Source organism: Ailuropoda melanoleuca, chromosome 15, assembly GCF_002007445.2.
Source record: "Ailuropoda melanoleuca isolate Jingjing chromosome 15, ASM200744v2, whole genome shotgun sequence".
Classification (NCBI taxonomy): Eukaryota; Metazoa; Chordata; class Mammalia; order Carnivora; family Ursidae; genus Ailuropoda; species Ailuropoda melanoleuca.
In genome coordinates, this window is record NC_048232.1 from 59,554,847 (window position 1) to 59,570,644 (window position 15,798).

The 15,798-nt window shown below is 37.0% G+C and overlaps 2 protein-coding genes across 5 annotated transcripts in view; one reads left to right on the forward strand and one right to left on the reverse strand.

The window, feature by feature from the left end:
* Positions 1-1,582: 1,582 nt before the first annotated feature.
* On the forward strand, positions 1,583-12,983 carry C15H12orf29 (chromosome 15 C12orf29 homolog). 2 transcript variants are annotated; one of them, XR_004620655.1, is made up of 8 exons: positions 1,583-1,812; positions 5,018-5,135; positions 7,696-7,791; positions 8,727-8,843; positions 10,104-10,301; positions 11,313-11,482; positions 12,507-12,636; positions 12,754-12,890. XR_004620655.1 is itself a non-coding variant. In XM_002921697.4 (7 exons), the coding sequence occupies exons 1-7, from the start codon at positions 1,723-1,725 to the stop codon at positions 12,940-12,942; spliced, it is 978 nt and encodes a 325-aa protein (XP_002921743.1). In that variant the 5' UTR covers positions 1,583-1,722; the 3' UTR covers positions 12,943-12,983. The 2 variants fall into 2 exon arrangements, 1 of the variants encoding a protein (XP_002921743.1); XM_002921697.4 differs by lacking the exon at positions 12,507-12,636 and having other exon boundaries at positions 12,754-12,983.
* A 675-nt stretch (positions 12,984-13,658) lies between these two features.
* Positions 13,659-15,798, reverse strand: part of CEP290 (centrosomal protein 290) — an 81,633-nt gene continuing 79,493 nt past the window's right edge. For all 3 annotated transcript variants that reach the window (XM_034643543.1, XM_034643544.1, XM_019802251.2), the window contains 2 exons: positions 15,094-15,173; positions 13,659-13,922 (listed from right to left, as the gene is read on the reverse strand). In XM_034643543.1, coding sequence (XP_034499434.1) covers positions 13,692-13,922; positions 15,094-15,173 — 311 coding nt within the window. In that variant the 3' untranslated portion in view covers positions 13,659-13,691. The remainder of the gene's footprint in view (positions 13,923-15,093; positions 15,174-15,798) is intronic.

Below are 15,798 nucleotides of genomic sequence, written 5' to 3' on the forward strand. Positions count from 1 at the left end.
AATTATACCACTTTAGTATAAAGTGGGCCGGTAGTAACTCCTTGCTGGCTCTTCAGGTTTATGAGAATCAGGCAAAGCTGCTGGCTGCTACCCATTAGAATAGGAGCCCCGTTTGTAACTGTGAATTGGACCTGTGGCTCTCCCCTGACTTGGACTCCTTTGTCTCAGCCAAAGGCTTTGCTCCAGGCACTGATGAAATCAAAGCACTGGAAATGGAGTGCTTCCTGAGGAATGGTTAGCCTTGCTACTACTATTCAGACAGCAAGCAGAATGTTTTAGAAGATGACCCCTTCTCAGAAATGACAGAATGTTGGACCTAGAAGATTCTGTGGCAGTTTGGGAAATGGCAGTTCATAGTTGTGAGGGTTATTTAATTGTTGTTCCCTTGAGACCCATGAAACAAGCTGCTTGTTGGGATTCCTCTGGAGGAACAGAAAATCATTGGTGCTTGACTATAAAATACTAAGTGTCTGGTCCCCATAGCTCACAGCCAGCATCAGGTGTTCTATTCCCCCTGTCCCTCTTAAAAAAAAAAAAAAAAAAGTGTTGTGTGTGTGTGTGTGTTTTTTTTTTTTGTCCTTTTTGTGTTTTCCTAGGAGAAGATAAGCAGAAAAAGTAAATGAAATGGCCAATCTCTTCCTCTCTGAATCCAGCAATCAAAAAACAGTGCATTTTTTTTTTTAAGGGATGTTTATTCTTTGGAAACCCTCTTATGTATAGATACCTTTTCCAAGGGATAAGTCAGGAAAACCCTGGAGTAACACAGTTACAGAAATGAGACTTGGGCCTTGTTGAAGCACATAAAAATGGCAGTAGTCAGAACTCCCCTGCTGAGACTACGAGCCTCAATAAAATAAAAAGGCTACAATTACTAAATATTTAATATTTTATTCAATCATTGACCGTCTTATCACTTACCCTCCAATATTCTTTTAAGCAATAAGTCAAAGCTGTTGCTTGACTAGCTCTGCAGTTGACTCCCAGCAACTCAAGCCATTTGAACTCCGTTGGAGCTCATATTTAAGATAAATGAGATTCCTACGAAAAAAATTAAGATTGAAATCCGGTTTTGGATTAGTCTAAGGCTAAATTTTGCACTCAGCAAAGAACATCAGAACCAATTTTGACCATATTATGCGGCAAAATGAGGTGTAATCCAAACAGTATTACTATTTGTGTGTGTGTGTGTGTCCCAGGTGTTTTAATTGCAGCGTTTTCTAGCACTCTTCCTGGGAAATCCGTTTTCATTAGGCTTTGAGAGGTCTCTGTTTCTAAATTTCTACAGGAATTTGTTAAAGAGAATAGGCAGTTAACTTTCACCACAGTGGTGTTAAATCGCTATCTGAAATAATTCATTACTTATAACTTGGTATTATTTTTCATAAATATCATCGGTTATTAAGTGTGGGTAAGCACACACAACCCAGAAACGGATTTCTTGTCTCATGGTCATCGCAACTCGGACTAACGCTCTCAGGAGTGCAAACGGGGGTACCTTGGCTCCCACACTACAATTCCCAGAAGGCGCCGCGGTCAGGAGGCCGCTTCTGCGCGTGTGTCCCCGCCCCGCGCTTGGTGCTGGAAGACGTGGGAGCGCTGCCGCCTTGCGTGGGCGGGCAGTGTTCGTGGTTTGAGCTGCGAGTGTGACTGTTGGGGGCGCTTTCCTGGCAGGGGCGCTGTTTGGAAGCGTGCTCTGCATTCGCACTGCCTGTTGGGCCCACCATGAGGCGCCTAGGTTCGGTGCAGCGGAAAATGCCGTGTGTGTTTGTGACGGAGGTGAAAGAGGAGCCCTCCAGCAAAAGGGAGCATCAGGTACCGAGGAGTGCGGGGCCCGTGGAGCGGCGACGCAGGGCTTCGGGGCTCGTTAGAGCCGCCCTGCAGGCCGGGAACTTTTTGCAGGTTTCGCTGGGGAGGTCTAGGGTAGGGGTCTCTTGCTCCCTGAGCTCCAGGTTCTTGTACCTCCTTAGTTGCAAGGGAAGGAATCTTTGAGAGAATTTTTCTTCTAAAGCGATTCAAACTTGCTGTCGCATGGAAATTGAAAACCCACATCTTAAGTGATAGCCCTTTTTTCTCCCACCTTTTTTGGGGGGGAAGACCCCTTAAATATTAACATAATCACCGCAGTCCAAACTTTACCTCTTTGCAAGAGTGTGGTGACAAAGTGGAGATTTTAGAAGACTTGCTTTAACAGTTTTAAACAGGGAACCGGTGGTGTTGACAAGTAGCCTAATTAGGTCACTAAAGATCAGACCTCACGTATTGTTACCAGTAGTTACCTGCTTGATTCTAACTTTGGTGTTCCCTCCTCTGGTGTTTCTCTCAGCACCGGGTGTTAGTCCAGAAGGACTTTGGTAAATACTGGTGAATGATTAGTAACCTATATCAGGGTCATTCTTTAATGTGTAGCAAAGCCCTTGATACCAGAATCCCCAGGTATTCAGTGCTTCCACCTCATCATACAAAATTCTTCATGTGCATTTGGCATAGGCCCCCACTCCCCTTACATCATTTGCATTGGCAGTCTCCTTGTTTTCTAGACTAAAAGACCTTTAAGGTGGAGACTGCCCTGTTATATATCTAGTACCAGTTTATAGGACCTGACCTGTAGTAGGCACTGGATAAATATTTGTTGAATTAAAGAATGAACCCTGGAGTACTTTCATGCCAATTTTCCATTCCCCTTGACCCTTTTAGCTTTATTTACTTTTTTAAAAAATTTATATTTATTTATTTATATATAAGATTTATTTATTTATTTTAGAGAGAGAGAGCACACGCAGGGGTAGGGGCAGAGGGAGAGAATCTTCAAGCAGACTCCTCACTAAGCTGGAGCCTGTCTTTGGGCTCAATCCCAGCACCCATGGGATCATGACCTGAGCCAAAACCAAGAGTGGGTCACTCAGTGGACTGAGCCCCCCAGGCGCCCCTCACCTCGACACGTTTTACTTTATAGCATAACATTTCTAGTGCCACCACTGTTACAGTTCTTAATAGTTTGTGTGCTGCTTACTGCACTGCCTGATTGTTCTTTCCTGCCACCAGAATGATGATGATCGTGTTCTTTACTGGTCAAAACCCCACAGTTAAAACTAACTGTCCGTAGCAGTAGTTGACAAGTTTTTATTTTTTTAGCCATAACAAACCTAATATGAAATATTGACATCCCAAATAGTGGTTCACTTTATCTGTGATTCTCAACTTTGTGTGCTGGTGGGAGTGGGTAGTTTGTAAAAGTACCTTCCACCAGGAAAAATAAGCCCCTGCTCAGGTCCCTCTGCAGTTAAGATTTGCTTACAGTATTATTTATCGCATTCAAATCCTTAACTGTAAGTCAAGGCTTCCCGTTAATCAGGCCCCATCTACTCTTGATGTGCCTGTTGGACCCACCATGAGGGGCCTGGGCTCAGTGCAGCAGAAAATGCCATGTATGTTTATGACGGAGTCGCCTACTTAAAGTGACATCTCTGTTTGAACAAAGTCTGTTCCATCCTGTGAACGTACCAGACACAGTCCTGTCTTTATTTTTGCTTAGGCTGTGCAACTCTGCCTGGATTACTTCCACAATTTTTAATTTTTTCAAATCAGATCTTCTCTATGAAACTTTTGATCATCTTAGTTATCCCAGTGATCTCTGTCCAGAAATTGGAGGACCACTCAGTTGATATTCACTTTTACTTTTTAAACACACATGCCTTGTTTTTCCAGTTGTAGTTTAAACTCTTTGTGTACTCCTTGGTATCTTACATTGTCTTTTGAACATGTTGATAGCAAAGAATGGTAGAAAGTTGATTCTTAAGGAATATTTGGAGCTCATGAAGAGCTCCATGGAGCAGGGAGGCTCCTGGGTGGCTCAGTTGGTTAAGCGTCTGCCTTCTGCGTCTGCCCCGAGTTCCCCGGGGCGGAGGCTGGGAATCGAGCCCTGTATCCGGCTCCCCGCTCTGTGGGGAGTCTGCTTCTCCCTGTGCCTCTCACCCTGCTCTTGTGCTCTCTCTTTAATAAATAAATTAAAAAAAAAAAAAAAAAGATCCATGGGCAGTGTAATCTCCTCCCTTGGGATCTTTGGTAAATTTGAATACACACCAACATTGCTATTAGGCCAAGCCTTCGCTGCCCTACCACCACGGGTTAAACTGATATCCTCTGATATTAATTGCAGGAGTTAGTGATAAATCAGCAATCATTATTTTATCGTGAAAGCACTGAATCAGTAACAGAATGGTGCAAATTTTGTAAGTCTACCTGAATCAGAAAACCCAGAAACAGTACTTCCATTTATTAGGTTTAAACCTGTACACACCAGTATTGTGCAGTGCTTTTCACATTAAGATGAGTGTTACTTCAGATAATTCACACTGTAAAACGGTGGCATAAGTCTCTCAGAAATAAAAATAAATTACAGATAAAAATTGGTAGGAATTGCAGAAACTCTCTTTTTCTCCATTCTTGATGGTCTTGGCTTCTCTTCCTGACAGTAGAAGTACCATAAATTATGCAGTTTACTACTGCTAAAGCTGAAAGAGTCCCCATTTGTTTTTCTCCTTAACATTTGTTATACTTAACATTGATGTATGTATTATTTTGTTACTGTTGCCTCGCTCATTAAAATGAAAGTTCCACCACAGACAGGTACTTTTTTGTTAATCTCTCTTTCCTAGTGTCAAGGACGAGGATTAACCCATAGAAGGCATTTAGCAAGTAATTCTCAAGTAAATGATTGAACACACTGTGCTACGGAGACCTTGCTGCATAGGACTTGGTTCCTAATGTCATCTCATGGTGGATAAAGAAATGTTAATAATTACAAATAAGTGTGGGAAAACAGGTATTGCTGTGATAGCATAGAAGGGAGGGAGTAACTCATGAGAACTTGATGGAAGAAATATTTTTTAATTGTCTTGAAGAGTGCAGGAGATTGTACTTTAGAAATAGTGAAATTAAGAACATTCCAGGTGAGAATATGTGTGAAAGTATAGAGGCTGTTTATCTTAAACCAATTTTCTTTCTCTCTTTTTTTCAGCCATTTAAAGTTTTGGCAACTGAAACTCTAAGTCACCAGGCATTAGATGCAGATATATACAGTGCAATTCCGACAGAAAAAGTGGATGGAACATGTTGTTATATTACTACCTACAAAGGTAAAATAGAACTATATGCTACAAATATTACTTGATGACGTTACAAACTATATATATATCTATCTGAAGTAGGGCATTTACCCTTCATAAACCCTTGGCAACATAAGTATAAGAGCAAAATGATAAAGTCCCAGTTGTTATACTTATTTATTACATCATTGTACCTTTGCGGGGGGGGGGAGCAAAGGAAGGTAATTAACATTTACTTAATACTCATTAAAGGCAGGTCATATTATAAATGCTTTTTTATACACGTTATCTCTAATTTGCATACTAAGCCTCTCCATTTCACAGATAAGGAAACTGAGCCTCAGAGAACTTAAATAATTTGTCCAAGACCATATAATAAATGAATGACTGAACTGGTAATAGAACCTGTGTTTGATCTTAAAACTTGCCCTTATTTTACTGATTCCAGTACTGCCTCCATAGTTTTTATTACTATTGGACATATCTCTAATTTATTCCAATTTAATGTACTTTAAGAGTTAGAAACTAAAACAGAAATTGTCAGTTAAGGGAAAAAAAGGCATTGAAAAGAGAGAAATAATCTTAATTATTTCCTTTTACCTCTTAATTCCAGCAAGAGAAACAGAACAGTTAATGCAAATTAGACATATTCCTGGTATCAGGAAATCTTTTCTGAAATGCATTTTTTTCGATTTTGAATTGTGATTAACATACACTTAACATAATTTACCATCTTAATCATTTTTGAGTGTATAGTTGATTGTTGTGCTCCTATCACCACCGTCTATCTCCAGAACTCTTCATCTTGCGAAATTGAAACTCAGTACCCATTAAATAATTCACCATTCCCCCATGACAACCATATTCTACTTTGTCTCTGTTTGGCTTACTAGATACCTCATATATGTGGAGTCATAGGGTATTTTCTTTTTATGACAAGCTTATTTCATTCAGCATAGTGTCCTCAGCGTTCATCCATGTTGTAGTACCTACAAAATTCCCCTCCCTTTTATGAGTAACAGTTCATTGTGTGTATATACCACATTATGTTTGTTGTACAAACCACATAATTTTCTGTCTTTACCACATAGTTTTATGTACGTACCATTCATCCATCAGTGTACACTGGGCTACTTCCACCTTTTGGCTGTTGTGAGCAGTGCTTCTATGAGCATGGTGAACGAATATCTCCTGGAGGCTCTGCGTTCAGTTCTTTTGTGTATATATCCAGAAGTGGAATTGTTGGATCATACAGTAATTCTATTTTTAATTTTTTGAGGAACCGCCATACTATTTTCCACAGCAGCTACATGATTTACATTCCCACCAACAGTGCACAAGGGTTCCAATTTCTCCACATCCTCACCAACACTTCTAATTCTGTTTGATAGGAGCCATTTTAATGGGTATGAGTGTAATGAATTTCTGTGCTTACTAGTAAAAAGAACAAAAGATCCATTCATGTAATTTTAATATGAATATAATTTTAATCTGGTTCTTCATATTATTTATTGGGATAGTTAATAAGTAATACAGAATGTCTGAACCAGTAATTTTTAAATCTCATATATTTGAAGAAACTAAAAGATTTTTCAGGCTTTTATATTTATATTAAGAAACTTAAATGTGCATCATTATGTGTGATCATATATGATAGTGGCAGATAAACATGATTGGATTGCTGAAGAAAACTTACAGGATCCAAAGTGACAGTGCTTGCAAATCCACAGTTTATTACAGGTAATGGATACACAGTATTAGGGCATTAAACGTAAGGGTGTACATCGCAGCAAGGGGTCTGGTGAGTCCAGGTGAAAGTGCCTGTGGTTACCCCCTCTTACCGCTCCTCACTCCTCCCAGCCCCCAAGGTCCTGGCAGGACACACTTTGTCACATCAGAAACCACTGATGTATGCAGGGAATACCTTGGAAACAATCCAAAATGGAGTGTCAACTGGGGATTTTTATATTCTGCTGGTCACAGAGACACCTTCCTGCTAAGTAACAAGCCTCAGCAGCAGAGCCCTCCGGGAGTCTCACTGAGACCAGGTATAAGACTCGTTAGTCTCACTGTTGTCGATAAAGAATGTAGGCACACCGCCCTAAAACTTTGGAGATCCGTGATGACAGATCGTCACTAATAATCACTTGACCAGGGATCAAAGCCATACAAAATAGCTCAGCCTAATTTCCACATTTTTGGGAACTAACCCTTACAGCACACAGCCATGATTCAGGAGAAGTGTGACTACAATTATCTGGGTATGTTTCCATTTAGTATAGAGGTAGCTTCAGTTTCTCACAAATGCTCATTGGCAATAAAATATGGCTGTGGAATGTCCTTATGAAAGGGTCACATAGTTACTTTTTATCTCTTCCTCATCATTCTTTACCTAGAGACTTAAGTCTTCTTACAGCATCAAGTACAGCTGGGTAAGATGTGTCTGTTAGAATGTGTCTTCTAGGGTTGCTGCTTTCAGGGAGGATGACCCTAATATTTATTGAAAAAACTTCATACTGAAATGTCTTTCAAGATAAGTTTTATTGTTTGCTTCTTAAACTTTTCTTTTGCCTTATGTTATTTTTTTTAGGTCAGCCATACCTTTGGGCTCGGCTAGATAGAAAACCTAACAAATTAGCTGAGAAAAGGTTTAAAAATTTTCTACATTCAAAACAAAACTCAAAAGGTTAGTGGGCCTTTTCCTTTTTTTTTTTTTTTTTTTTTTTAGCTTTTTATGATTTAAATAACCTGCAGTTTTTGGCTTATTTCTTGCTGTGGTGGTATTTTTATACATTATATCCTTCTTACAATTTAAGTACGTAGGGGAAAGAATATTATAATTGAGTATCTTTGCATGTAACAGAATATTCCTGAAAAATACTTTAAATTTTTTCCTAACATTTTTATAACACATTAGAGTATGTTGATTTTATTAAAACATGAATTACTACATATATATTGTAATGAGCAACACATTTTGGTTTTGATGCCTAAGACATATATGTAATTACATAAATCAGGCACAAAAATATCAAAGGATTATCAATATGTTTAATTAAACATTAAAATATATCTAAATATTATATAAGCAGATATATACATTACTCACTATATGACCATTCATATATATATTTATGTATTTATATTTATAGTGCATTAAAATTCATCATGAATCTACACATACTGGAACATTGGCTACTTGAGACCTTTATCCACTGTTTACAGAGTGGTGGGTTAAAAATTGAAAAATTTCTTTTAAAAAATTGTATTTATTTATTTGACAGTGAGTGAGCACAAGCAGGGGGAGTGGAAGGGAGAGGGAGAAGCAGGCTCCCTGCCGAGCAAAGCACCCGATGTGGGACTCAATCCCAGGACCCAGGGATTATGACCTGAGCCAAAGGCAGATGCATAACTGATTGTACCACCCAGGCGCCCCCAAAATTGAAAATTTAAAGTGCCAGTACCCTAACCCTGGGAACTGCAGTCACATCATGGTGATAATGGAGAATAATTATATAATACCTGATATTATGGGGTTTATTAGCTGTTCCCACTTTGAATTTGTTCATCTTTTATATTTTTTAAAGTATCACCACATATAAAATTATTTAACTCTTTTAGAATTTTTTTGGAATGTTGAGGAGGACTTCAAACCTGTTCCAGAGTGCTGGATACCAGCAAAGGAAACAGAACAATTAAATGGGAATCCAATGCCTGATGAAAATGGACACATTCCTGGTATAGTGAAAACTTTTCTAAAATGCATAAGTAGTTTTTCTGGGAATGGGACAATTTTTGTAAAAGTGCGCTGAGTAGAAAGATACCCCAGATTAAGGTTCAGTTCAGCAGGCGTGTCTTGAGTACCTGTAATGTGGAGTACTCTTAGGTTCTAGTAATACAAAAATGAAGATTCGAACCTTACCCTCCGTGATCTTTTAGACACTAGGGGAAATCCACCAATATTATGATTTAAGAACTAAAAGGAAGGTATACAAAGGGTATAGTCAGAGAAACGAGGTAGAATTCTCACGAGCCTGTGATAATTAGAGGAGGCTTCTGAGTGGAGAGGACATCTGTACTGAAGCTTAAGAACCCAGAAATTAGCTGGCAAGGAAGAGGGAAGGTCAGCTTAAGCAAACTCCCACGAAGAGGAGTGCTACGGAGACGTGGGAATTTTATGTGACACTTCTTCGGGTGCATGACATTGGAGGACATTATAAAAGTTGAGGCTGGAGATGTGGAATGGGCTCAGATCTTAAGGGGGTTTATATTCCATTTAGAGGAGTTTGAAGTTCATCCTGAAGATGATTATTAAGCAGGGGTATGAGAGAACTAAATTTAAAGTTTTGAAGCAAGATTATGATAAAAGTTTCCCTGGAGACTAATGGACCAGAAAAGAGGTTATTACAGTTACCTCAGTATTGAAGGTCAAAAATATGATAGTCACAGTGGCATATGTGTCCTAGTTTTTGTTTGTTTGATAATTGTCCACATGAGGGAGCCTATTCTGGTAACAGAAGTTAGGAGAAGGAAGAGTAATAACCTTCAATACATGTGGAATACATTGTTTAGCAAATATTGCAACAATACAATAAATTGTGGAACACTTATTGCATAGGTCTGTTGTCCCCGAAACTGGAGAGACAGTAGAGAGAAAACTTAAAAAAAGAAAAAAAAAAAAAAGGTAAAAAGTTTTTAATGCTGTGTTTTAGAATGGCATTCAATTCTTACTGAAAGTTTTCTAGAAAGGAACACTGAGTGCGCTATAGTGAACTGTCAAGCAGGTTAATTCCTCAACAGAATAAAAAATAACCTTATGATTAAAAGAATGACTAGGATTAAAAAAGTAGTAAAACTGCTAATACTTCCACTGATTTAAAAAAAAAATCTGTGATTAACATCCGGAAAACGTGGAAAATTTATAACAAAAATAAAAATTACTTCAAGTCTCAATCCAAAGAAAAGCAACGTCATGACAGTTTTTTCTTTACATGATAGGCTGGGTACCAGTGGAGAAAAACAACAAGCAGTATTGCTGGCATTCCTCTGTAGTTAATTACGAATTCGAAGTTGCCCTGGTACTGAAGCATCATCCTGATGATCCTGGGCTTCTGGAAATTAGTGCAGTGCCACTCTCAGACCTCCTAGAACAAACACTAGAGCTTATAGGAACAAATATTAATGGAAACCCATATGGTGAGTGAAGCCTTTTTCCTGTTCAGTCACAGTAACTGTATTTATAAAGAAAGCTTCCTAGGTTCAACTTAAAACACATAAAGAAATGACTAATTTGAGCTGAATACCTTCCTAGAATTATAGCCATTTCTGTTTATGTCCATGGAGAAATTTATGCATGACTAACCATTTTATTAATCCACAAAGTTGCTAGTAGCCTCTCATTCTTTCATGTAATAATATTATAGAACTATGTATGAAAGGGAATTCAAGTGTAACTTATCATTGCTTTTTAAAATTTAGGTGAAATGAGTTGAATGAAAATCCTGTGTTTTTCATGGCTAGGTAATCAGTTTAGCATTAATTAACAGCTAAGAGTAAATTAAGAGTTGACCGTGAATCGAGTATCACAATCTGTAATACGGTGAATTAAGTACAAGTCCAGAGGGCACTGTAGAGGACATTGTTGACAGGAAGATGGCTGCAGACCCAAGGACATTAAAGCTGGAATAGCAAAGTCCAAATAGGGATCGGAAGCAGTCTGATTGGCAGGTGGAAAGAAGTTAAGATAGTAATTATACAAGTTATCGGAGATACAGAGTGGCTGTTTGGCAAACATTGAATGATAGCTGAACTTGGCTAGTGGTATAGACCAAGGGTTGGCGGACTTTCTCTGTACAAGTCCAGATAGTAAATATTTAGGTTTTGTAGGCCATAAACAGTACTTAAAAGCATGGGTAGAGCTACGTTCCATTGAAACTACAAAAATGGGCATCTGGTTGGATTTAGCCCACGGGTCATAGTTGGTGACCCTTGGTGTAGATTATATGAAGGTGAAATTTATATTTAATGGGATGAAGTGGCAGTTTCGAATGAGATCACTTATAGTATATCTCTCTTCTAGGAAACCAACTAAACTTTTTGGTAAATTTATTGTTAAATGTTTTAAAAGGCTTTTTTTATTTGGAGAAGTAAATTTTCTCAATTCTTTTTGAAACCTTTGTATGGCTAATGGAGATTTTTAACATTTAGGGTTAGGAAGCAAGAAGCATCCATTACATCTTCTTATACCACATGGGGCATTTCAAATCAGAAATCTACCTACCTTGAAGCACCATGATCTATTATCCTGGTTTGAAGGTTGCAGAGAGGGTAAAATTGAAGGAATAGTATGGCATTGCAACGATGGCTGTTTAATCAAGGTAATGACAGAAAATAGCTTGTGGGATGATGTCTTCCTTCCTAAAACGAGGTAGAAGTGGCACTAGAATATTCTGTATAGATTGCAGTAATTCTAATGTGTTGTAAAGAAATGTAATTTCCTCATCTCACAGGCCACCATTCTTTATACAATAGTTTCCCAATGTGTATTCATTCTCTGGGGCATTGGTTTTCCTAGATGTGCTTCAGAATTAAAGTGATGAAAATGTCTGGAAAAACTCTGCATGTTACATACTCCCTTCTTGGAAATTGATGTTGCAAATGAATGCCCTCTGAGATAATCCATACCAACTTAGTTTAACTCAGCATTTCCCAAATTTACTTGATTATAAAATTTGAGTTAGAAGTGCCAAGGTAACAGTTAATGTTTACAGAATGAATTTTTATACTTTGTGCCCTTTCTGTCTATTGTACTTGTCTATTTGATTTCTCACATTACTTCTGAAATTAGTAATGTTCAGAACTGGACCTAGTCATATCAACCCCCTGACTCCCAACAATTGAAAAACTGAGATATCATTTTTAACCCCCTCTCCATTACTTCATAGGTACAATTATTTCTTAAAGATTGTGATCTGCTGAATCTATACTTCTCCCCAGCCAGTTGGCAGTTAATTTTCATTTTAATTGAAGCCAAGGTTTATGCTTGACCTAGTTTATCACCATCCTAAATGTTATCTTTCAGTCTGTCCATTCTTTACAGTAAGTGAAAATGTTACTTTGCTGCATAAAACTGCTTAGTGACATTAAGATTACTCATGATCTGACCCTTGCTTCACTTTCCGGAACTGCTGTACACCCCCATCTGCCAGATATGCCCACACTGTGTATGTTCTAACCACACTTACATAATTGCAATCAGAGCAAAAAGCACCATTCTATCACATGATATTTAGAACGCCTCCCCACCCATATTTTTTAATGGGCTTGCTTCTGTATTCAACAACACAGACTATTCATTAAATTTTTGTGGAGCTCCTGAATATGTTCCTGGCATGTTTCCAGGTGCTGGAAATACAGAATCAACAAAACTGTGTCTCTGCCTTCATGAAGCTCACATTCTAATGGGGAAGATAGACAATAACAAGTAAATATGTAATATGTCAGGAGGAGAACAGCTATGAAAAAACAAAGGGTAAGATAAAGTGCAACCTTAAATAGTGCTTGGCAGATGGTAGGCATTAAAAATAAATCTTATAAATGAATGAAGATAAAAAAAGTTTAAAGCTAATACCCTTTTTTCTCTTTTCAGGTTCATCGCCATCATCTTGGTTTATGCTGGCCAATTCCAGATACTTATATGAATTCAAAACCAGTTATTATCAACATGAACCTGAACAAGTATGACCATGCCTTTGATACTAAGTGTTTGTTTAGTCGTCTTTCAAAAATAGATAATCAGAAATTTGGTAGACTCAAAGATATAATACTTGATGTATAAACTAGAAATGCAATTAAGAATCAGCTTTATTGTTACCTTTGAATCTTGAATATTCTGCCATATGTGGAAGGTAAAAAAAAATCTCAAGGTTCCATGTCTAATAGAGCAATATGTCTTCTAGCATATGAAGAAATCAATTTCCCAGTTGCAAAGGTCTGTATTCAAAATTTTATTTAAAACCAGCAAATGAATTTCAGCCACTAGACTTAAAAATGTAATAATAAGCTCCCTACCTTGTACAAAGGTTGGATTCTGTCTACCTTAAAGACTGCAATTAAACCAACAATTCTGGATCATTAACTTTAAAAATTAAATATTTCAAGATAAATTTTTTCTAAAACTTAACAAAACATATGGCTGTAACCTCATAACATGTTTATATACATGTACATATATATAAAACTAGAGTCTTAACACACACATAAATAAGTATATATAAAACCCCAATTTTAAATGTTAAAGTTATTAAAGCTCACCCACCCCCATACTCTTTAAAAAACTTAAGCATTACGTATACAGAAATTCATCATAACTTCTTTGTCATAACTTACTCTAAAAGTCATCAAAAATATACTTTTCTATTATGTTTAAAATTTCATATAATTTTATTTACTAAAATTTCAATTTAGTAAAGGTACAGGGTATAAAGAAGGAAATCACGTAGGTCAGAGACCTGCTTGATTTCCAGATGGAGTTTTAACTTATAAAGTTAATAAACAGTTAAATAAAACTATAGGTATAGGTAGTCCTTAATAAATGGGGAGATCAGCAGGACTTTCCTCTTCATCTTCAAACTGTTCAGAAGCAGCAACAGGACTAGTTAATTCAACTCCACATTGTTCAGAAAGTTTTTTTAACTTCTCTTCTAAGAGAATATTCTTTTTCACTTCTTCTTTATAATTATACTTGAGATCTTCAATTTCTTCAAAAAATGAAGGATCAAAGTTTTCCAGTTCTTTTTTCAGCTTTTTTATTTCCTCCTAATAGAAACATGGTATCTTTGAAAGGTATGTAGGAATATAATATATTCTTTAGATTTGAACTAAAGAGACTTAATTATAAACATAGAATCCAAAGTAACCTGAATAATCTAATATACTTATATACTATGTAGGCAGAAATATTTTCTTAGAATTTTGTTAATAAGGTGTCATTGTACAGCTTAAGTAACTAACTTGTTAGCTGGCAAATCAAATTATTTGTTCTGTAAATTATGTCCCTGTTTTTGACTAAAATTTATCAGTTCTTAAATGGGGGGGAGGAGATGGCATTTAATCTTTCTCGAAAAGCGTATCAGATACTCTCACTGAGTATGTCAAAAAGACTTGGATATTCACAACACAAGTTATTTTGGTTAACATTCCTTGGTTTAGGCTTCATTTATATTTTCTTTACAAATACCTATTATTTTTAAATTAATAATAGTCAACTTCTTATAAATATATTTAGAATTAGGAAAACTCTAGGACTTCTACTTGGCTAAGAGGCATCTGGTGAAGAGACAATTTGAACTTTAGAAAAGCTAGTGATCACTAGTTAATTCTTCAACTTATGGTCTTTTTTTAAAGAGATAAAGCATGACAGATATCTTTCTTTAATAAAGGGAGCTATTCCTGAAAAGTATTTCAAAAGGAAATAAAAGACACTATTCCCAGTGTGACCCAAAACTTAGTATTAAAATAATGAGCTATATTTGTGAGAATCAAAAAATAAATTTCGCGGGGCGCCTGGGTGGCACAGCGGTTAAGCGTCTGCCATTGGCTCAGGGCATGATCCCGGCGTTATGGGATCGAGCCCCACATCAGGCTCCTCCACTATGAGCCTGCTTCTTCCTCTCCCACTCCCCCTGCTTGTGTTCCCTCTCTCGCTGGCTGTCTCTATCTCTGTCGAATAAATAAATAAAATCTTTAAAAAAAAAATAAAAATAAATAAATAAATAAATTTCGCTTTAGTCCTATTTGTTTTGTCTGTTTTTTGTAGCTCTCGTTTAATATTTTTAACACAGATGAATGTAATGAATTCTGCAATATCAAGGTTAAATGTAACCCCAGGAATTTTTAGGATACATACTTAAGACTCAAAGGTGGTGTTCATAAAAGTTTTTAACAGTTTTCACAAAACATTTGTAATATTATAATTAGATAAAATTACCTTCAGGTGCTGCTTTTCTAAATCTGAGGTTTTGAGCTGTGTCTCTAAATCTTTTACCTTTTCCTTTAGTTGATCAGGATCTGCCAAGAAAGTTACAAAAATCAGATTCTGCTTTTCCCCACTCTGACAAAGGATTTGTTTTAGAGAATAAGTGGAAAACTTAAAACTAGAGCCTAGAAAATAGGGCATTTTATGGCTGAAACACTTTCCAGACTGTGAATACTGTAATGCTACCTCTCTCAGGTATTATAATTCCACAGCAAGAGAAAAGGCATCTGCTGGGTATTGGAAGTGCAGAATCAGGTTAGTTTTTTTACGTGGAAGAAATTATTTTCCAGAGAAAAATTCTAGACCCAGGAAACACTGTTAGGCACTGAAAGGACAACAAAAGAATTAAGTAGACTGTTAAAGTAAGGGGCTACACCTATAGCTGGCCAAATGCTCCTGGTACCCAACAGTATTGGCTATTCCATGTAGGTCAGTACACATTTACTGCATAATTACTACACGTAATTACACATCAGGCAGGGTGGATAATACAAAGATGAATAAATCCTAATACTATGGTCAGATAATGTTAAGTACACAAATATAGCACAACGGTTTTAATTTACTGGATCCTTAACAACCCCCCTCACCTGGAGTTAACATTTTATTTTATAATGATTATCAGTGGACAAGTGGGATTTTTTTATTTAATTGCCA

Coding starts and splice junctions, on each gene's coding strand:
- C15H12orf29 (XM_002921697.4), top strand. CDS start 1,723: ATGAGGCGCCTAGGTTCGGTGCAGCGGAAAATGCCGTGTGTGTTTGTG. Junction 1,813..5,017: donor CCAGCAAAAGGGAGCATCAG/GTACCGAGGAGT, acceptor TCTTTTTTTCAG/CCATTTAAAGTTTTGGCAAC. Junction 8,844..10,103: donor TGAAAATGGACACATTCCTG/GTATAGTGAAAA, acceptor TTTACATGATAG/GCTGGGTACCAGTGGAGAAA.